We start from the raw sequence: 23,140 nt of genomic DNA, 5'->3' as shown, positions 1-23,140 counted from the left end.
AGCCTGGGGAAGTTGCCTGTCGTCGGTTTCCCGTTTCACAGTAGCTGGCAGAGCTGACCACTGACCACGGTTCTCCATCCCCACATACAGTTCATACATCGGCCCAGCTAGAACCCTCCGCCTTCCTTTTCTCCTTTGGTCCACTCTCTTCTCCTATCAGACCCCTTCTTCTCCAGCTCTTGTCCTTTCCCACCTACCTGGTTTCACCTGTCACCTTCCAGCCAACTTCTTTCTCCTCACCCTGACTTTTTTTATATTCAGGCATCATCTCCCTTCCTTCTCAGTCCTGAAGAAGGGTCTCAGCCTGAAACATCGACTGTTTATTCATTTCCATAGATGCTGCCTGTCCTACCGAGTTCCTCCAGCAGAGTGTGAGTGTGAGTGTGTGTGTGTGTGTGTGTGTGTGTGTGAGTGTGTGTGTGCGTGTGTGTGTGTGTGTGTGTGTGTGCGTGTGTGTGTGTGTGTGTGTGCGTGTGTGTGCGTGTGTGTGCGTGTGTGGTGTTCCAGTAGGTCTCGGACTCCTCCATGGCCAGCATCTGAAAATGCTTGAACCTGGAGTATTGTCGAAGACAAATTCCCCTTTTGTTTCCCCACAGGCCCCACGACGATGATGTCCGAGGGAACCAAAAACATTATTGAAGCTATGAAGGCCCACAATGTGAGGAAGATTGTGGGCTGCATGTCAAGTAAGTTTAAAGCCGGTGCAAATTTTATTTCACCTTTTGAACAGCTCGAGACATTCAACTTTTTAAAGTGGAGTCACTTCTACAAGATTGGAAAAGTGACTAACCAGGAGATTTTATCTGTAACACGCTACATATTTTGGTTCTGTAAGCTTGGGGTACCTGGCTGGTGGCGTAGTGGCATCAGTGCTGGACTTCGGGGCGAGAGGTCCCGAGTTCGAATCCAGCCGGCTCCCTTGCACGCTCTCCATCTGTGCTGGTGATCTGTTAAAAATAACTCACCTGGCAGAAGGCAGGAACTTACACGAGACAGCCATGTGCACAATTTCCCAATATGTCAGAGTGGCGTGGAGGGAAGTCGTCCGCCAACTGGAAATTCCAGATGCGACCTACTGATGATGACGAAGCTTAGGGTATTAATATTAATATTATATTATATAACCATATAACAATTACAGCACAGAAACAGGCCATCTCGGCCCTTCTAGTCCATGCTGAACGTTTACTCTCACCTAGTCCCACCGACCTGCACTCAGCCCATAACCCTCCATTCCTTTCCTGTCCATATAACTATCCAGTTTTTCTTTAAATGACAATATCGAACCTGCCTGTACCACTTCTACTGGAAGCTCATCCCACACAGCTACCACTCTCTGAGTAAATAAGTTCCCCCTCGTGTTACCCCTAAACTTTTGCCCCCTCTCTACTCCTCTTGTTTGAATCTCCCCTACTCTCAATGGAAAAAGCCTATCCATGTCAACTCCTATCTATCCCCCTCATCATTTTAAATACCTCTATCAAGTCCCCCCTCAACCTTCTACACTCCAAAGAATAAAGACCTAACTTGTTCAACCTTTCCCTGTAACTTAGGTGCTGAAACTCGGGTAACATTCTGATAAATCTCCTCTGTACTCTCTCTATTTTGTTGACATCTTTCCTATAATATTCACAAAGAGACCGAGGAGAACTCCCTGTCTTTAGCAGAATGACATTGGATGTATACCACACCAGCTGATGCCATTTTCCGGGGGTGGGGGGGTGGGCTCAGTATCTCCTGTGCATTAAACACAGCTGATCTGATAAGAATCAGGTTTAATGTCATCATCGTACGTCGAAGGTTGAAAGGGTTCTTTGTATTTTCAAACCATGTGTGCAGAATACAACTCTGAGATCTGTCTTCTCCAGATGGTCAAAATATACAGAAAAACCACGGAAGTAGTTGAAAGACGTCAATCCTCCCCCCACATGAAAAGAAACAGAAACAAAATCCCACAAGCCCCCACCCTCACACAAAAACTAACAGATCACCCACAAGAACGTCAAACCCCATACCCCCAGCCCGCCAATCGTGAAGCTTGTAAAGTTTACACCAATACATGATAAATGTAGAGGAAAAGCTGAATTACAGTATGTCTGTTAAATAATTAAGTTAAAATAATTAATGCAAAAAAAAAACTAATCAAAAGTAGTGAGGTAGTGTTCACGGGGTCAATCAATGTCCATTCAGAAATCGGACGGCAGAGGGGAAGAAGCTGTTCCTGAATTGTTGAGTGTGTGTCTTCCGGCTCCTGTACCTCCTACCTGTTGGGAACAGTGAGAAGAGGGCATGACCTGGGTGGTGGGGTCCTTAATGATGGACGCCGCCTTCCTGAGGCGCCGCTCCTTGATGATGTCTTGGGTATTACGGAGGCTAGTACCCATGATGCAGCTGACAAGTTGCCGCAACTAACTTCCATCTTGTGCAGCAGCCCCTCCCGTGCGTCCAGACGGTGACGCAGCCAGTCAGAATGCCCTTCACTGAAGTTTTTGAGTGTTTTGGCTGACAATGCAAACTCCTGATGAAGTACAGCCGCTGTCTTGCCCTCTCTGTGAAACGCCCCGGTTCTGGCAGCTGCGTGCGTCTGGCCCCGCCAAGCGTGTGAGATTGGGGTGCCAGCCCATTCCAAACCCCCCCCGTTTGTGTGGATGCTGCGTTACAAATAAGTGCCATGAAAGAACAGACAGTACACTGCATACAATTAAAGGATTTAGCTTTACAATTAATTTGACTAAAGGGAAAAAAAAAGAGAAAAGGGCCCATTTTAATGAAACTGTTGAACGTGCACAAGTTGGAGCCCAGGGTTTTCCCCTTCACTGGTCCTCCATCAATCTCCCCGGGCTTCATCGAATCCTACAACCTCTTCTCTCCGGCGTCTTCTCATCTCCCTAACAAAAAGACCCCAAGCCCAACCTTAGTGTCCCTCATCAGAGAAACTGCCCCTCAATCCGGCCATCCTAATTGGAGGGCACCCAATTCTCCAATCTCTGATCTTCAACAGCAACTGCATATTCTGGCTTTTATTTCTCTTTCAGCCAGAAGAGTTTTGTTGCTTAAATGGAAAGCTGCCGCAGAAACAGGCCTTTCAGCCCTTCTTGGCTGTACCAAACCATTTTTCTGCCTAGTCCCACGGACCTGCACCTGGACCATATCCCTCTCATCTGTGTACCTGTCCAAGTTTTTCTTAAATGTTAAAAGTGAGCCCGCATTTACCACTTCATCTGGCAGCTCATTCCACACTCCCACCACTCTCTGTGTGAAGAAGCCCCCCCCCCAATGTTCCCTTTAAACTTTTCCCCCTTCACCCTTAACCCATGTCCTCTGGTTTTTTTTCTCCCTTAGCCTCAGTGGAAAAAGCCTGCTTGCATTCACTCTATCTATACCCATCATAATTTTATACACCTCTATCAAATCTCCCCTCATTCTTCTGCGCTCCAGGGAATAAAGTCCTAACCTATTCAACCTTTCTCTGTAACTCAGTTTCTCAAGTCCTGGCAACATCCTCGTAAACCTTCTCTGCACTCTTTCAATCTTATTAATATCCTTCCTGTAATTCGGTGACCAAAACTGCACACAATATGTCATGTTTAAATCTAGAGAAGATCTTTTCACATTATGGGGACCTTTTTTCGAATTACTTTCACAATCTTTGACTTGTTCAGCAAATGATGATGGCTGGTTCAAATTTTCAAATTAAACCACGTTTAATTTACTATACATAGATGTGGGGCATTTCAACTTTGTTTCTGTTTTCATAATATCATGCTGTGTTTGTATTCATCTGTGCAAGTAATCAATAAAAGTATTGAAATGAAGGGAAAAAACAGTAATACAAACAGGAAGCTCGCAGAGAACAGCACAGAATGAAATACAGAACAGCATAACAGTAACAAAGGGCGTTATATTTGTAACTTCACAAATATGTTGTGTCCAGGTTTTGTCCTCAGACATATTGACACCCCAGGAACTTGGAATTGCTCACTCTCTCTCTCCACTATGGATCTGCTTCTATTTCTACAGCATTCCTGTTATGGGATGAAGCCAAGATTCCGCCTCGCCTCCTGGACGTGACCAAAGACCACCAGAGGATGTACGAGGTGCTGAAGAACTCGGGGCTTGACTACGTGGCCGTGTTTCCACCTCACATCGATGGTTAGACTATCCTTACTATGTTGCAGGGGGGTGAGATGGTTTCGGGTGCCGGTCACTGTGATGTTAGGGTGGGCTCACTATCAAGGTGCCGTGATTCTGATGCTGACCCTTCAAGCAAGCTTGTTCATTGACCCTCTGGCGGACAGTTCTCAAACCTGCACCTTAATCCATGATTTGGACACAGAAGGCAGCACGTCAAGCTCAACTGTATTTCAATCATTGGCATCCATTAGTCTCGTGAGACCATGGATTTGCGTCTTGGAAGGTTTCCGGGGCGCAGGCCTGGGCAGGGTTGTATGGGACCGGCAGCTGCCCAAGCTGCAGGCCTTCCCCTCTCCACGCCACCGATGTTGTCCAAGGGAAGGGCACTACGACCCAAGTAGCTTGGCACCGGTGACGTCGCAGAGCAATGTGTGGTTAAGTGCTTTGCTCAAGGACACAACACGCTGCCTCAGCTGAGGCTCGAACTAGTGACCTTCAGATCACTAGACCAACGCCTTAACCACTTGGCCACATGTCAATCAGTGGAAGGTGAAAATGCTGGTCTGTGATGTTTATTTCCTTTGACCAGAACTGGGAAAGTTTCCAAGAACTGGTTCAAATTTTCTTGTATTTTTTTCCCCTTTTAAGAGTTGTCTTTGGCGTGGGGTGGGTTTTAATTTTCTAACAAGCTGCCTCACCCAGAGAGCAAGCAATTGCAATTACCCTAACCTTGTCCTATTGTCTACGGCGATCAACCCAATGTAATGAAACAAGTACCACGGCTGATTCTTTTCCACCTTTGTTAGTAGCAAGCTACGAGAGAGAACAATCCATCTGCACTCACAGAGTCAGACACTCGAAGTCTCTCTGTCTAAGGACAGAGATACAGAGTGTTTTATACCATCTTTGTCCCGAATGCTATCAACAGTGATAGTCTGAGACAAAGGCCACTTAAAACAGAGGTAAATGTACTCGACAAAGAACACTTAATCACACCAGGCAGAGGTAATCAGAAAACAGAGTATAGATTGTTACATCCTGCAAGTGAGGCTACGTCCACACTACACCGGATAAATCCATAACGGAAGCTTTTTCTCTTTGTTTTTACCCTCCACCCACACTAAAACGGCGTTTTCGTCCCCCGAAACCGGAGCTTTTCAGAAACACTGTCCAAGGTGTGTATTTTTGAAAACAACGGTTGGGCAGGTCAGTGTGGATGGAGTAACCGGAGAAATCTGAAAACGTTGTCAGATGGCAGCGTGCCATTTCATTGGTTTCCTGAAGGCAACCTAATAATTTCAGAACAGACTGCAACGAGACTGAAGCCAGAAGAGTTAGAAATGTACTCACCAAATACTTTGACCCATAACTTACTGAATAAATAAGTATACTCAGTTTGCCCTGTTTTCTGTCCTTGCTTGTATGAAGGTGGTTTACCTATTTATGCAAGTACTTCTCTGACAATAGATGTGTAACAGCCTAATGTAACATTGAATGGAAATACAAGATAACACTGATGCAGAGATGTTTTATACATTTAACAAGGTGCTTTATTAATGCGAATGTTCGTCGTCAGCCGGGTCATACTGTCCGTGAACTCCCTGTCGGTTGCCTCCGTACGCTCCAGTATTTGTTTTTTTTTGTTTTAAGTCCTCCTGCGCGAGAGTCCATCATTTAAGTTTTTTTTACATCTGTAACTGGACAAACGTGCACCATCTTTCAGAGCGAGATTCAACACCAAACATGTTGCTTGTTTTCGGTAGATGTGTCCTACGCATGCACAGTAGGAGGAGATTCACTGAAATATCCGTTTCAACGTGGACAGAGATATTTTTTAAAATACATTGTGTTGACGCCTATTGTTTTTACACGAAACCAGTGTTTTCAAAATTATCCGGTCTGGTGTGGATATAGCCTGGGACAAGGAGTCAGCAGGACAAATTGATCCTTTTAACATCTTAATACAAAAGAACAGTCAGATCCAGAGACATTCCGGCTACTCAAGTAGAGCAGAACTTAATAATTTAGAGAAGAGGCTTCACCAAAATTAAGAAAGGAATATAAAGAATGTCCTGCCTTATCTCCACCTTTTGTCGAAACCAAAAGGTGTGAAAAGTTAGGAGACATCTTCTTGTGGGTTTTGTAAGTTTATAATCCTTATTTTCACTCAAAGAAGCAGTTGTGAGACATTATTCAAACATACTGCAGTTACTGACATAGGCTACATCCACACTAGGCCGGATAATTTTGAAAACACTGGTTTCGCGTAAAAACGATAGGCGTCCACACCAGGTATTTTTAAAAATATCTCTGTCCACGTTAAAGTGGAGATTTCGGCAAATCTCCTCCTACTGCGCATGCGCAGGACATATCTACCGAAAACAAACGACATGTTTAGTGTCACATCTCGCCGTGAAAGAGTTGGTGCGCATTTGTTCAGTTACAGACTAGAAAAACTTAAACGACGGACAGTTGTTGGCTCTCGTGCAGGAGAACTTAAAAGTAACAAAAAAACAAATACTGGAGCGTACGGCGGCAACTGACAGGGAGTTCACGGACAGTATGACCCAGCTGACGATGAACATTGAAAAACTGACTAACTCTGTTGCATTAATAAAGCACCTTGTTAAATGTATAAAACATGTCTGCATCAGTGTTATCTTGTACTTCCATACAATGTTACGTTAGGCTGTTACACATCTATTGTCAGAGAAGTAAATAAGAAGTAAATGTATAAAACATGTCTGCATCAGTGTTATCTTGTACTTCCATACAATGTTACATTAGGCTGTTACACATCTATTGTCAGAGAAGTAAATAGGTAACCACTTTCATACAAACAAGGACAGAAAACGGGGCAAAGTGAGTATACTTATTTATTCAGTAAGTTATGGGTCAAAGTATTTGGTGAGTACATTTCTAACTCTTCTGGCTTCAGTCTCGTTGCCGTCTGTTCTGAAATTGTTAGGTTGCATTCAGGAAACCAATGAAATGGCACACTGCCTTCAGCATCTGTTCCGGCACATCATGACAGTGGTTTCAGAAGTCTCCGGTTACCCCGTCCACACTGCTCCAGCCAATCCGGCATTTTCAGAATTACACACTTTGGAGAGCGTTTCTGAAAAGCTCCGGTTTCGGGGGACGAAAACACCATTTTAGTGTGGACGGAGGGTAAAAACGAAGAGAAAAAGCTTCAGTTACGGATTTATCCGGCGTAGTATGGACGTAGCAATAGTCAGTACTTAACCCAAAGTTGAAACTTAAACACAAAGTCAAAAGGTGTGAAAAGTCAGGAGACAACAGCTGCTCAAACTGCAGCCATTTGCAAACCAGAATACACAGACTCACCCTTAACCTTAAAGGAATCTGAGACTCACCAATTCCCTTAAAACTTTATCACTATGAGAGATATTGATAATCCTTGTCCTTTCCATCCTTAACCACCCTCTCTGCAAACTAAAATTCACTTGTTTCTCACTCTGTCTCACTCCTGACAAAGAGGCGTCAACCAGAAACTTTGACCCTACTTTTCTCCACGTGGATCCTGCCTGACCTACTGAGTGCTTTCAGCATTTTCCTTTCCTTTGGTGCATTAAAAGTGCTTTTCTAGAGTTTGGGATGGATAACTTCACCCACCACAACTCGTGTTCTCAGTATTAATTGTTTTTTTGTGTTTGCAGTTTGTCTTCTTTTGTACATTGGCTATTTGTCAGTCTATTTAATTTCTTTGTTCTACTGGAAATGCCCGCAAGGAAATGAATCTCAGGAACAATTTTAAAATCACTGGCATATGTCGTGAAACTTGTTAACTTAGCTGCAGCAGTACAGTGCAATACATGGTAATATAGAGAAAAATAAATACCCACAACTTGCTTACGGTAAATACAAACATAGTTAAATTAAAAATCATGCAAAAACAGAAATAATAATAATTTAAAAAGTGAGATAATGTTCAATGTCCATTCAGAAATCTGATGGCAGAGGGGAGGAAGCTTTTCCTGAATTATTGAGTGTGGGTCTTCAGGCTTCTGTACCTCCTTCGTGATGGTAGCAATGAGAAGAGGGCACATCCTGGGTGCTGAAGGTCCTTAATGATGGATGCCGCCTTTTTGAGGCACTGCTCCTTGAAGATATCTTGGATCCTATGGAGGCTAGTATCCAAGATGGAGCTGACTAATTTTACAACTTTCTGTAGCTTCTTTCAATCCTGTGCACAGCGCACCCCCTCCCCATACCGGACTTTGATGCAGCCTGTCAGAATACTCTCCACGGTACATCTAGAGAAGTTTTCGTGTGTTTTGGATGACAAACAAATTTCCTCAGACTCCTAATGAAACATAGCCACCGTCTTGCTTTCTTTATAGCTGCTTCGGTAGATTGGGACCAGGTCAGATCCTCAGAGATCTGGACACCCAGGAACTTGAAACTGCTCACTCTCTCCACCTGATCCCTCGATGAGGAACATACACAATTTAATATAATATAATAAATATAATATTTATCATATATTAAATATATAATAAATTTAGTTTGGATCTTCATTCCAAATCATTTTACTGCTAAGGTACAAGGATGCACACACATATCTGGGGAAATACAACAGCTTTTTTGTTTCATAAACGTCAAGATGATAATGAAGAGACCCGTGTTAGCCAGGAGGTTGGCAAAAAATTAGGCAGCATTTCACCTGAGAATCGTCTGTTGTGCCTGGTGCTCCTGATGTGGCCTCCTCTACACTGGTGAATCCCGTCGCAGACTGGGGGACCGCTTCATTGAGCACCTTGGCTCTACCTGCCAGAAGCGGGATCTCACAGAGGCCAAACATTTTAATTCTCACTCGGAGATGTCGGTCCTTTTGTGCCCAGATGAGGCCGCCTCAGGGTGGAGGAACAACACTCAAACATTCTGTTTGGGTGCTCTCCAACCTGATGACATGAATATTGATCCCTCCTGTCGGTGAACAAAACTCCCACACCCTTCTCTAATCCCCACTCTGACCTTCCACTGCTTCTCACCTGTTAGTTTCCCCTGGCCCCCTCCTCATATTGTCCACAGTCCTCTCCTAGCAGATCCCTGCTTCTCCAGCCCTTGACCTCTCCCACCCACCAGGCTTCACCTCTCACCTCCCAGCTAGCCTCCTTCCCTCCCCCCCCCACCTTTTTATTCTGGCATCTTTCCCCTTCCCTCTCAGTCCTGAGGAAGGGTTTCGGCCTGAAACATCGACTGTCTACTCATTTCCATAGGTGCTGCCTGACCCACTGAGTCCCTCCAGCACTTTGTGTGTGTTGCTTGGGAAAAGTTGTTGTATTTTTTCACTCGGCTATTTCATAGGGGGTAAAGGAATTTCCCCTGAACTCCGATTAATTTTACCAATCACAGTCTTGTCGAAATGGTCTCAAACCTTTTGTTCAATCGCCCCAGGAACACCCTACCTTGAAAGTGCCATTCCGCTGTGGTTGAGCAGGTGGGAGTTCCTGATCCATTGTCAAACCCAGGTCCCTGTTAGCACCTGATCTGCTCCACGTGCACCCCAGCAGAACTGCCCTTCCTCCACCGTAGGTACTGGCTCACAGCGAGAAGAAGGGGTGACCGGCTGACATCCGGAGTTCTCCCTGTGCTAAGATCAGAAACATCTTGCGTGACTCTGGTTTCCTCACACATCTCCGGGTCCTGTGGGTCGGTGGGTTCTTCAGACAGTCTCCAATATGTGGAATCTGGGGCTAGTTGATGAGAATGTGTGGAGAATAAAAACTGTGATTATTGTAGGATTAGTAGCAATGGGTGATTGATAGTTGGCATGGACTTGTGCCAGTACCTCCAGTTGAACTCTGTCCTTTTTGAGTGTTTTCCCCCAGCCATCAATCTGTGCTTTTGTATTGCCACGTGTTCTTGTTTGTTTTCATGCTCCACGTGCTCCTGTCCCCGCTCCTGCTCTACTCCAGCCCCTGTATCACTGAGTATTCCATCTCTCACCTGTTTCTCATTATTACCTGTATTGCTGCCACCTGTGTCTCATTGTGCTCCACCTATCATCTGCCTCTCTGTTTATTGATCAGTGTATTTCAGTCCCGTGTTTTCATTGGTTTGTTGCCAAATTGTGCCAGTGAATTTTCCTGAGCCTTTCCAGCATTCATATCTGTACTCCGTTTGAATATCAACTCTGCCTGTTTCCCGATTCTGGTTTTTGGATTTCTCTGGAATTTTTGAAATCCACCTGAACTTTGGCGCCGACTTTGTTGCCCTCCCAGATTTGCTACCCAGTAAATATCAGAGTGTGCACAGCACCTGGTCTGCGATTGGGTCCCTGTTTCAGCGCCCTGACAGACTTCCCATCAGAGTCAGGTTGAATATCACCGGCGTAAGTCTTGAAATCCGTTACGCAACAGCAGTATATTGCAATGCAGAATAAAAACTAAGTTACAGTAAAAAGTATCAATGTATTTATAAATTTAAATAAGTATTGCAAAATAGAAATTTAAAAAGTATTTAGGTTGTGTTCATGGGTTCAGTGTCCATTCAGAAATCGGATGGCAGAGGGGAAGAAGCTGTTCCTGAATCGCTGAGTGTGTGTCTTCAGGCTCCTGTACCTCCTCCCTGATGGCAGAGGGGAAGAAGCTGTTCCTGAATCGCTGAGTGTGTGTCTTCAGGCTCCTTTACCCCCTTCCTGATGGCAGAGGGGAAGAAGCTGTCCCTGAATCGCTGAGTGTGTGTCTTCAAGCTCCTGTACCTCCTACCTGATGGCAGAGGGGAAGAAGCTGTTCCTGAATCGCTGAGTGTGTGTCTTCAGGCTCCTGTACCTCCTCCCTGATGGCAGAGGGGAAGAAGCTGTTCCTGAATCGCTGAGTGTGTGTCTTCAGGCTCCTGTACCTCCTCCCTGATGGCAGAGGGGAAGAAGCTGTTCCTGAATCGCTGAGTGTGTGTCTTCAGGCTCCTTTACCCCCTTCCTGATGGCAGAGGGGAAGAAGCTGTCCCTGAATCGCTGAGTGTGTGTCTTCAAGCTCCTGTACCTCCTACCTGATGGCAGAGGGGAAGAAGCTGTTCCTGAATCGCTGAGTGTGTGTCTTCAGGCTCCTGTACCTCCTCCCTGATGGCAGAGGGGAAGAAGCTGTTCCTGAATCGCTGAGTGTGTGTCTTCAGGCTCCTGTACCTCCTCCCTGATGGCAGAGGGGAAGAAGCTGTTCCTGAATCGCTGAGTGTGTGTCTTCAGGCTCCTGTACCTCCTCCCTGATGGCAGAGGGGAAGAAGCTGTTCCTGAATCGCTGAGTGTGTGTCTTCAGGCTCCTGTACCTCCTCCCTGATGACAGAGGGGAAGAAGCTGTTCCTGAATCGCTGAGTGTGTGTCTTCAGGCTCCTGTACCTCCTCCCTGATGGCAGAGGGGAAGAAGCTGTTCCTGAATCGCTGAGTGTGTGTCTTCAGGCTCCTGTACCTCCTCCCTGATGGCAGAGGGGAAGAAGCTGTTCCTGAATCGCTGAGTGTGTGTCTTCAGGCTCCTGTACCTCCTCCCTGATGACAGAGGGGAAGAAGCTGTTCCTGAATCGCTGAGTGTGTGTCTTCAGGCTCCTGTACCTCCTCCCTGATGGCAGAGGGGAAGAAGCTGTTCCTGAATCGCTGAGTGTGTGTCTTCAGGCTCCTGTACCTCCTCCCTGATGGTGACAGTGAGAAGAGGAATGACCTGGGTGATGGGGGTCCTTAATGATGGATGCCACCTTTTTGAGGCACCAATCCTTGAAGATGTCCTGGACACTACAGAGGTCAGTGCCCATGATGGAACTGACTGAGTTTACGACTCCCTGCGGCTTATTTCGATCCTGTGCAGTAGCCCCCCCCCCACCCCCACCCCAATACCCGATGGTGATGCAGCCTGTCAGAATGCTCTCCACAGTATACCTGCACAACCTTGTGAGTGTCTTTGGTGACGTTCCAAACCTTCTCAAGTTCCTAATGGAAGTACAGCTGCTCAGTGGGCCGAGGGGCCGGTTTTTGTGCTGTATCTGTCTATGATTTTAAACCAAGACCAAACCTGGGCCTTGCTGTCCACTGACCCTTCACCAGCAGCCTGTTTCTTGACAGTAACTTATTTTTATTTAAAGCAGATGCCATAATTCTCAAAGAGAAATTTCTGGAAACACTCGGCAGGTCAGGCAGGATCCATGGAGACAGAAACAAGAGTTTCAGGAAGTGAAGATCCTTCAGGTCTGACAGGATCCTTAACCTTAAATGTTGCCTGTTGCTGCCCCATTGGCCACTCCTCTGCACCTCTCACCTCTGCAGTGCCACTTTATGCTTAGACCCCACACCTCATACCTAAACTGACACATTTCAAAACTGTTTTCATGTACCTCCGATAACTGGAAGAGTTCCTCCATCACTTAATCGTTTCTCATCTCGTTATGTACATAGGGGAGCAGACCCAGTGGGCCAAATGGCCTAATTCTCCTCCTTCTTGTGGTCTCGTACAATCAGACTGTAGGGGTGGAAATAAGTTTCTTTGACTTTCCCTCCGCTAGCCTGCAGGTCACCCCTGGGCAAGGTGTATCAGCTGCTCAGCCCCCGATCATGGGAGCGGGTGGTGGATGGTCGTACGAGCAGCCGGTGCAGATCACAAGTCCTGGTTATGCGACCACTGACACCGGGCAGGCAATCTCTGAAGAGTACTGATAATGGCTGGGGGGGGGGGGGTGTCATCTGTCTTGTAGAGACACTGCCCAGAAGAAGGTAATGGCAAACCACTTCTGTAGAAAAATTTGCCAAGAACAATCACGGTCATGAAAAGAGTATGATCGCCCACCTCGTACAACAAGGCACATAATGATGATGTCATATGACACCGCATAACGATGATGGATCAGTCTTAAATCTCACTCTGTGAGATTAGTACAATGTATTAGCTAATCTCTTTATTAGGTGCAGAGGAGATGTCAGGGGTAAGTTTTTTCCACAGAGAGTGGTGAGTGTGTGGAATGGGCTGCCGGTGGCGGTGGTGGAGACGGATATGATAGGGTCTTTTAAGAGACTCCTGAATGGCTACATGGAGTTGAGGAAAAATAGAGGGCTATGGGTAAAGCCTAGGTAGTTCTAAGGTAGGGACATGTTCGGCACAGCTTTGTGGGCCGAAGGGCCTGTATTGTGCTGTAGGTTTTCTGTTTCTAATCTCATACTCAGTTACTTCTACACTGTTTTATAGGATTGCTTTTATATTTTTGTTTTTTGCTTTTTTGGGTTCTTTAAGCATTTTTTTTTAATTCTGCATTGGATCCAGTGTGACAATCATTTTGGTCTCCTTTACATACACATACTCAAGAATGGCAATAAATAATTCTAAATCTAGGAACCTCTTAAACACTTCTATCGTATTTGCCTCAATGTCCACTCTCAGCAGCACATTCCGGACACCATCCATCCCTCTCACTCTCTCTTTTAAAAAAAAAACCTCGCCCCGCACTTTGCACGATGGTTTATTTAACGTGACTTTTGTTCCTCTTACAGACAATCTGCCCCTGACCGGGAGTTACGCCGTGGCGGTCAATCAAAGGGGAGGCCGAGTCATCTCCAAACACGACTTGGCACACTTCTTCGTCAAGTGCCTGACCACCTCCGAGTACGATGGGAAGTTTGTCTGCGTTTCAGGCACCTACCAGACCTAGAGATGGCAACCAGCAGGGGGTGGGTAGCGTCCCTCAGCTTTCACGCGTCTCTACAGAATGATAAAATTTTTAAAATCTGAATCGACCACTCTCATTCAATTTACTTGCAGCTGAAGTGTGTAAAACCGTCGGTGTGTGGGCAAACTGAAGGGAAAGCTGGAGAGAGGGTAGGGATCAATCTGGAGATACAGCATAGTACAGGCCCTTCCAGCCCTTTGAGGGGCATCGCCCGGCAACCCAACAACTCCAATTTATCCCTAACCTAATTAGCCAATCACTGCGGATTAGGCCTTCCGGTCCTTTGAGCCGCCAACAAACCCGATTAACCCTAGCGTAATCACGGGACAATTTACTAACTGGTACGTCTTTGGACTGTAGGAGGAAATCCAGAGGAAACCCACCCATTGCACGGGGGGAGCGTACAGTGACTCTTTACAGAGGACACTGGGATTGAACTCTGAACTCCCGATGCTCGAGCTGTAATAGCGTCGCGCCGACAGCCACGGTATTGTGAGGCGAGTTCTAATCCCAAAGAAGCGGGTGAACTTAATTTCAAAAAATCAGAAGGTGCTTTTGGGAGATGATGGCCAATTTTTGGAAAAACCAAAACCAATGAAGGCTGTGGCAAAAATTTGCCTTTCAGGGGAAACTCTGCCCTTACCCAGTCTGCCCAGATGCGTTTCTGGAACAAAAAAAATATGCCAGAGAAACTCAGCAGGTCAAGCGGCCTCTGTGGAGGAAAATGGATAGTTGATACTTTGGGTCAGGACCCTTCCTCTGGACCAGTTGACTGTCCATTTCCTTCCACAGATCCTGACAGACCCACTGAAGCTCTTCCAGCAGTTTTGTTTTTGTTTCAGATTCCAGTGTCTGCAATCTCTTGCGCCTCCATTGTAATGGTCAGCTCCCTTCAGAGTCATCTTATGTCTGCAATGCTCTTTCCCAGTGGGCCTTCAGAACTGGTTACAAACTCAGCCTGACTTGGGGCCCATTGGTGGCAGGTAAGAGAGAGATTGCCATCATTTATAACCCCGGGAGTGCCCAGAACTAGAAATGGGGTTCGTCGCTCCCCGTGAACCAACCAATGGGAAAAGAGCATCACGAATTTTCAACGAGCCAATCAGCATGATGGAAGTGGCTCTCAAACAAAATAAGCCACGCCCTCCAGAGGACAAGGAGTCGGTCTGAGAATGGTTGATGAAAATATTTTAAATCGACACTGGTTTAAGTAGGAATGCCAATTAATCTTATATACCTGCTGGGTAGCCTCCAACCTGATGGCATGAACATCGACTTCTCTAACTTCCGTTAATGCCCCTCCTCCCCTTTTTACCCCATCCCTGACATATTTAGTTGTTTTTTTTCTCTCTCTCTCTCTGACAATCGCTCTGCCTGTTCTCCATCTCCCTCTGGTGCTTCCCTCCCCCTTTCTTTCTCCTGAGGCCTCCCGTCCCATGATCCTTTCCCTTCTCCAGCTCTGTATCACTTTCACCAATCACCTTTCCAGCTCTTAGCTTCATCCCACCCCCTCTGGTCTTCTCCTATCATTTCGCATTTCCCCCTCCCCCCACTACTTTCAAATCTCTATCTTTCCTTTCAGTTAGTCCTGACAAAGGGTCTCGGCCCGAAACGTCGACAGTGCTTCTCCCTATAGATGCTGCCTGGCCTGCTGTGTTCCACCAGCATTTTGTGTGTGTTGTTTGAATTTCCAGAATCTACAGATTTCCTTATGTTTGCCAATTAATCTTGCAGGGGAAGGTAAAGTGACTGCGTGGGTTTCCTCCCACAGTCCAAAGACGTACTGGTCAGTAGGTTAATTGGTTGTTGTAGATGGTCGCATAATTAGGCTAGGTTTAAATTGAGGATTGCTGGGCAGCAAGGGCTGAAAGGGCCGATTCCACAGTGTAACTCAATAAATAAATAAATATACAATTGAGGCCAACTGTTCTGCTCTGGTTTTGGGAGGTGCATGGGGGTTCTGACTTAGAGATAACTGTAGTTTGCAACCACAAAATCTGCAGATGTTGGAAATCTAAGCAACACACAGGAAATGCTGGGGGAGCTCAGCAGGCCAGGCAGCATCTATAGAGAAGAGTAAACAGTCATCGTTTCAGGCCGACCAATTGCTTGCCCAAGTCCCCTGAAGTACAAAACGTGACCTTGCAGCCAAAGCCTTGGTGAATCTTTCACCTAAGATTTGTGAAGATGTTGACAAGAAGGCCCCGCCCGCATTCTTCACCCGCTTCCACACCCCCCTCACTTCAGCGCGCCACGTTTTGCTTCCCCTGGTCACTGAGCAGATCCAAACTCAGGCAGCTGATCAGAAGAGAATATAGGAGACCGACCTTCGCTCCGGACAGTTCGGACAAAACCCCTTGAGGAGCCTCCTGTGACACGAAGCCCACCTTGAGTGCCTTTGGTCATCTGAAGAACATAAGACCAGTTGGTGGGACAATTGGTCATTATAAACTGTCCCACAATTAGGCGAAGGTTAGATCGAGGGTTGCTGCCCGGTGTGTCTCAATGGGCCAATTCTGCACTATATCAATAACCAAATAAATGGGTCTCCCACTAGTAATGTGTAGTCGAATAACTGATTCCACAGGTAGTAGAATATAAAAAAAGTTTTTCTTTTCAGACATATAGTAGCCATCACTGACACATTTACTGTACCATCATGGGTCAAGACAACCCTGATTTGATGATCTGAGGACTCTAGAGACACATACACACAAGAGTCTTACTTACTTACAGGAAACTCAATGGGTCAGGCAGCATCTACAGGGTAGAATACAGAATAGACATTTTGGGCGAGGCCGTTCGTCAGTCTATGTCAGACATCCCCAACCTGGGGTCCGTGGACACCTTGTTTAATGGGTTTTGTTACATGGCACAAAAACAGGTTGGGAACCCCTGGTCTCTTAACCCATCGTGTCCTTCGTGCGTTTTCTTCCACGGGTGCTGCCAGACCCGTTGGGTTCTTCTTGCAGTCTGCGCGTAGCTGGCCGATTCCTCACGTTGGCCACCCTACACGTTAGCGGGCATCTCCAAAGTTGTGGACGGTGATCGAAGCAACTGAGTAACAAAACAGCCTCTCATTTAGCAAATGGCCTCGGAAGGGGAAGAAAAAAACGTTTTAATTCTGGTTCCCATTTCTGTTCCGATGTGTCAGTCCATGGCCTCCTCTTGATCCGAGATGAGGCCACTCTCCGGGTGGGGGAGCAGAACCTTCTATTCCATCTGGGTAGCCTCCAACACGATGATACGAATATCAACTTCTCATTCTGATAAACAAATCCCCCCTCCATTTTGTCTATTTCCCACTCTGACCTCCTACTACTTCTCACCTGCATATTACTTACCCCTGGGTCCCTTCCTCCTATCAGATTCCTTCTTCTCTTGACCTTTCCCACCCACCTGGCTTCAACTATCACCTTGCGGCCACCCCCCCTCCCCTCCCCCATCTTTTTATTCCGGTATCTTTCTCGGTTTTGAAGAAGGGTCTCGGCCCACAATGTCAACTGTTTATTCACTTCCACGGAGGCCACCTGACTTGCCGAGTTCCTCCAGCACTTTGTGTGTGATGCCCTGCTGATAATCAGGGCTGTATCGATTCACAGGGGTGGGGCGTAAGCTTTTGAGCGCCTCAGGCAACTTCACCAAAACCACACATTCGTACATTTCTCACGCACTTCTGACCTACCATCACAGTAACTGATTGTATACATCATGGCTAGCTGGAGAAGACGATTACCAGAGTTGTATTGTACACGCATACTTCGACAATAAAATGAAGCTTTGAACCTTTTAACCTAGTTAACAATAAGGCATTGTTTTGTTACTTGATTATAGCCACCTGATAACTTGACAATCCGTGGGGTGCGGGATCTGGCCACACTTGGGGCATCAGAAGCTGAGGGGTGCAATATGATATAACGTTATGGGAGGCATGGATAGGGTCTTCCTCCCCCCAAGGGGGAAATGCTAAATACCTAGTTTTAAGGCAAGAGGAGAGTTTTCAAGGGAAGTGTCTTTACATGAGAGAATGGTCCATTCTTTATTCATTTCCATAGATGCTGCCTGACCTGCTGAGTTCCTCCAGCATTGTGTGTGTGTGTGTGTGTGTGTGTGTGTGTGTTGCAAAAATAAAATGACCTTTTCCTCACTCCAAGTTGCAATGTTTGGAGATAAGGAAGTGTAGGAAGGACAGTTTCCCATAGATGCCAATCCTCACATTCTCAGTAACTGAAATGATTAGGAATGCTGGGTTGCAGTTGTACAGGGAGCTGAGCTGAGCCATTATGGACCCCTTACACTCAAAACAATACAGTAACATTAGAGACAGCACAAAGACAGTACCCGATCTCATGAATATAAAGCGACTATTAAATCCACACCTCCTTTACTTCTTATAGACCGTTTTCACTTTGCTAAGAGAAGTCTGTGGTGGTGGCTGTTAGTGGTGTGTGATTCGTTAAAGAACAAAAGCTAGCCAGGTCATTGGGTGAATTTAAGGCAGAGATAGATGGGTTCTTAACTAGGGTAAGGGGAGAAGGCAGGGGAGTAGGGATGACTGGAAGAATTGAATCAGCCCATGATTGGTTGGCCGAGCAGACTCAATGGGCCAAATGGCCTGCTTCTGCTCCTATATGGTCTTATGGTGTGCAAATGTTACCAAATGTTAAGGTTGGATTTAGCTATTGGTTTTTGGGTCTGGCGAAATCGACACTCAGCTGTCTGGTTTGCAAATTAAATACTGGTGCGATCCTTGCATTTGGATTGGAGTAAATTGAGGTGTGCATGCAAGAATAGCAAAACGTTTTGGAATTGTAGCTTTGCTCTAAATACTGAAAGGGAAGGAGGGTCTGTTTGCTTAAGTCTACTTCAATTCTTTTATTTTCTCCTCTATCGTATCCACGCTGTCGTCCAGGACCTCAGCCACTTTCTTGCCCTGCTTGTAGAACTGGAAGGTCGGGATGTGCACGATGTCGCAGGCTTCCGCCGTGTCCTCCGAGTCGTCCACATTCACCTCGTAGAATAGCACCACGTTATTGAGCTGGGCGAGCTCCCTCATGGCTGGCTTGAGCCCCTGACACGTTTCACACCAGCTGCCCGAGAAGAAGATGACCACCAGCCGCTCGCCGGCCTCTTTGATGGACTTGGTCAGTTGGGTCTTGCTGCTGATGGTTTTGAGAGGCAACCCCTCGGCCGACTTACTCTCCGCCTCTGGCTCCTTCTTCCCCTCCGCCTTCTGCTGCTTGGCCTTCGCCTGCGGCAGCTCCGCCTTGTTTGCGCCCTCAACCTTGGTCGGCGGCTGCGCCTTTTGGGGGGGCGGCGGTTGCCCGACCTTGCCCCGCAGAGACCCCGCCTCGCCCGGGGACTGCCCGGCTTTGATCCGCGAAGGTCCCGACTCTGCAGGCGAGCGCAGCGCCTTAGCCTGGGCGGCTACTGCCGCCTTCTGGGACGACGCCGCCGGCGTGCTTTTGCCCTGCGCCTTCTTGGGCTTACCCAGCCTGCCGCCAGCCCCCGCCATGTGCCCAGACTCGCTCCACCATGCGGTCCGGTCAACTTCCGCCGCGCCTCTCCCGCCCCTTGTGACGTCACACACCGGCTCCGTCTCAGACTTCCAATTGGTTGGCTGATGGCGCCAACCTCTTTCTCCATCCATTGGGATAATCCCAAATAAACTGACGGTGTTCACCGGGAAGAGAGCCTAACATTAAACCAGAACGCCCACGTCGTTATTTTATAGAAAAAGAAACAGGCCTGGGCACTCTATGTCTTTCCTGATTGGTTAAGTGTGCTCACATGTCATCCAACCGCTTAAGTGATCTATGACTAAGCCTTGAATTAATTACGTTTGATTGGTTTGTAAACAACCAATTAGACGGTGGACATTGACATCATCAATGGAGGGGAATAAATACTCCACGTTTCGGGCTAAGACCCTTCATCAGGATTAGAAAGGAAGGGGAAGAGGTGGGGGGGGGGGAGTACATGCTGGCGGTGATAGGTGAGACCAGGTGTGAAGAAAAGGGGGTTGGGGAGGGGGTGAGAATGGGCAAGAGTCTGGGAAGGAGTGGGTGAAAGAAGTAAAGGCCAGGACAGTGGACCATGGGAGAAAGGGAAGGAGAGCTGGAAGCAGATGGAGCTGATGGACAGGTGAGAATATAACTATAACATGGAATGGCAGAAGAGAGTGGGTGGGAAGGGTAGAAAACTGGAGAAATCAATGTCCTCAGATCACCAGCAGGTTGTAAGAGTGGGCTCCCTCGCCTCCAGCCCTCTGACTCTCAACACAGGAGCCCTTCAGGGCTGCGTACTGGGTCTCCTCCTTTACTCCCTGTATACCCATGACTGTATCGCCACTCACAGCTCCAAGCTGCTAATTGAATTTGCTGATGACACTATATTGATTGGCCTAACCTCAAACAATAACGAGGTGGCCTACAGGGAAGAAGTCCTCTCTGACACAGTGGTATCAAGAAAACAACCTCTCCCGCAATGTTGCCAAAACAAAGGAGCTGGTTGTGGACTACAGGAGGATTGGAGACAGGCTAACCCCTATTGACATCAATGGATCTGGGGTTGAGAGGGTAAACAGCTTCAAGTTCCTCGTCAACCACATAACTGAGGACCTCACACGGTCTCCATATACCAGCTGTGTGGTGCAAAAGGCACAACAGCACCTCTCTCACCTCAGACGGTTGAGGAAGTTTGGTATGAGCCCCCAAATCCTAAGAATTTTCTACAGGGGCACAATTGAGAGCATCATGACTGGCTGCATCACTGCCTGGTACGGGAACTGTACCTCCCTCAATCACAGGACTCTGAAGAGAGTGGTGCGGACAGCCCAGCGCATCTGTAGATGTGAACTTCCCTCTATTCAGGACATTTACAGTGACAAGTGTGTGAAAAGGTCCTGAAGGATCACTGGGGACCCGAGTCACCCCAAACACAAACTGTTCCAGCTGCTACCATCCGGGAAACGGTACCGCAGCATAAAAGCCAGGACCAATAGGCTCCGGGACAGCTTCTTCCAACAGGCCATCAGACTGATGAACTCACACTGATTTGAGTGTACTCTATATTATGTTGACTGTTCTATTTACTATAAATTACTATGATTGTATAGGGCACATTTAGATGGAGACGTAACATAAAGATGTTTACTCCTCATGTATGTGAAGGATGTAAGGAATAAAGTCAATTGAATCTAATCAGATTGGATGCTATCTAGATAGATCGAGGTGTTGCTCCTCCAACCTGAATTTGGCCTCATCGTGGCAATAGAGGATGAAAATGTCAGAATAGGAATGGGAATGGACGTTGAGTTGCAATGGGTCGCACCAGAGCAATCCTGCCTTTTGCGGCAGGCTGAGTGAAGGTGCTTTGGGGTCCCTCAATCTGCATCAGGTCCCACCTATGTTCCAGAGACCACACCAGATACAGTAGATGACCTCGAAAGACTCGCAGGTAAAGGTGTCGCCTCACATGCAAGGACTGTTTGGGCCCTGAATGGTGGTGAGGGAGGAGGTGTAGGGGCAGTGTCGGGGGGGGGGGGGGATCGGTGAGAAGGTCGAATGGAGAAGGTAGTCACATAAAGAGTGATCCTGACAGAAAGTGGGGTGGGGTGGGGGGGAATTTGTGCATTGTGGTAGGACTCAGTTGGACATGATGGAAGTTACGGCGAACCATGTGCTGGATGCTAATTGGGTGCTAGGTAAGGACAGAAGAACCCTATCCCTCATACGATGGAGGGAAGTTAGGGTGAGGGCAGATGTCTGGGAAACAGAGGATGTGCAGGTGAGAACAGAATCAATGGTGGTAGAAGAGCCCCACCTTTGTGGAGTGGGGGGGGGGGGAGTGGACATCTCAGATACTTTAGAATGGAAAGGCTCATCCCAGGAACAGGTGCAGCGGAGACAAAGGGGCTGAGAGAAAGGCAATGACTGGAAGTCTCAAAACTGCCACACCTGCTGCTACATCTCTTCCCTCACCACTAGTGAGGCAAGACTTTGCACCTGTAGAGAGTCAGGGCCATATTTTTGATGTATATGGGGGTGACACGGTAGTGTGGCGGTTACTGCAAGACTATTACAGTTGTCAGGAGAGTGTATGTTCTCACCATGACTGCATGTGTGTCCTCCGGGTGCTGCAGTTTCTCCCGCCACAACCCAAAGATACAGTTAGTAGGTTAATTGGTCATTGTATGTTGGCCCGTGATTACACTACTGTTAAATAGGTGGGCTGCTGGGCTAGTGTCTCATTGGGCTGGAAGGGCCAGTTTCTCCAAATTAGTAATTCTACTCTATCTGTCACTGCCTCCTCTACATGTGTGAGATCCAAGATGGATCGGGGAACCACTTTGTGCACCACAAACGTCAGTGGCCATCCATTTAAACTCAACTTCCAATTCCCATACTGACAAGTCAGTCCATGGTCTCCTCTACTGCCACAATGAGGCCACACTCAATATAGAGGAGAAACGTCTTGAATTACACCTGGGTAGCCTCCAACCTGATGGCATGAAATCGATCTTTTAATAACTTCTTTTAGTTTCTCCCACCTCCCCCATGCTCTCTTTATTCATTCAGCATGCTCATTTCTTTCTCAATTCCTGATAAAACATTGTTTACATTTACATTATTTATTATTATATTGTAATTTGCCCTTTACTTTGACTATTGTCTTGTTTATTAATTAATGTATTGTCTTGCACTGTTTTGTGCACTTTAGGTAGTCTAGTGTAGTTTTGTGTGGTTTCAGGTAGTTCAGTGTAGTTTTATGTTGCTTCAGGTAGCCTAGTGTAGTTTTGTGTTGTTTCACATAGTCTAGTGTAGTTTTGTGTAGTTTCATGTAGTCTAGTGTAGTTTTGTGTTGTTTCATGTAGTCTAGTGTAGTTTTGTGTGGTTTCAGGTAGTCTAGTGTAGTTTTGTGTTGTTTCATGTAGTCTAGTGTAGTTTTGTGTGGTTTCAGATAGTCTAGTGTAGTTTTGTGTGGTTTCATGTAGTCTAGTGTAGTTTTGTGTTGTTTCACATAGTCTAGTGTAGTTTTGTGTGGTTTCAGGTAGTCTAGTGTCGTTTTGTGTGGTTTCAGGTAGTCTAATATAGTTGTGCTGTCTTTACGACAGTTATTTAGTTTTATAATATTTTTGCTTAGTAATTCATTCGATAGTATTTTCTAGTTAGAATTAGAAGTGTTTAAAGTATATTCATTGCATGTAAAATATATCGGCATGCGATGACGTCACATCCGGTTTCACCGCGTCTTGTGGGAAAACACCGGTTTGAAATTAGCACGAGGGTGGGGGCTCACCACGAGGCTCACCTGAGCAGAAGCAGTTTTGCAGGCATGAGAA

At 46.7% G+C, this 23,140-nt stretch overlaps 2 protein-coding genes across 4 annotated transcripts in view; one reads left to right on the top strand and one right to left on the bottom strand.

Annotated features, from left to right (window-relative positions):
* blvrb (biliverdin reductase B) overlaps positions 1 to 13,860 on the top strand; it is a 31,236-nt gene extending 17,376 nt beyond the window's left edge. The window contains exons 3-6 of one of the 3 annotated variants that reach the window (XM_059950866.1): positions 597 to 686; positions 4,021 to 4,152; positions 12,229 to 12,328; positions 13,622 to 13,759. In XM_059950866.1, coding sequence (XP_059806849.1) covers positions 597 to 686; positions 4,021 to 4,152; positions 12,229 to 12,317 — 311 coding nt within the window. In that variant the 3' untranslated portion in view covers positions 12,318 to 12,328; positions 13,622 to 13,759. Of the gene's footprint in view, positions 1 to 596; positions 687 to 4,020; positions 4,153 to 12,225; positions 12,329 to 13,621 lie in introns of all 3 variants that reach the window. The other 2 variants (XM_059950865.1, XM_059950864.1) reach the window with 2 other exon arrangements.
* Positions 13,861 to 18,261: 4,401 nt separating this feature from the next.
* On the bottom strand, positions 18,262 to 19,312 carry LOC132381744 (thioredoxin domain-containing protein 2-like). Its single transcript, XM_059951316.1, has one exon. It carries the CDS (start codon positions 19,310 to 19,312, stop codon positions 18,659 to 18,661), a length of 654 nt encoding a protein of 217 aa, XP_059807299.1. The 3' UTR covers positions 18,262 to 18,658.
* Positions 19,313 to 23,140: the final 3,828 nt, after the last annotated feature.

The sequence above is a fragment of the Hypanus sabinus genome, chromosome 26 (genome assembly GCF_030144855.1).
Source record: "Hypanus sabinus isolate sHypSab1 chromosome 26, sHypSab1.hap1, whole genome shotgun sequence".
NCBI classification, from domain to species: Eukaryota; Metazoa; Chordata; class Chondrichthyes; order Myliobatiformes; family Dasyatidae; genus Hypanus; species Hypanus sabinus.
The sequence above is the reverse complement of the archived record's forward strand: the minus strand, read 5'-3'. Positions and strand labels throughout refer to the sequence as shown.

Coding starts and splice junctions, on each gene's coding strand:
- LOC132381744 (XM_059951316.1), bottom strand. CDS start 19,312: ATGGCGGGGGCTGGCGGCAGGCTGGGTAAGCCCAAGAAGGCGCAGGGC.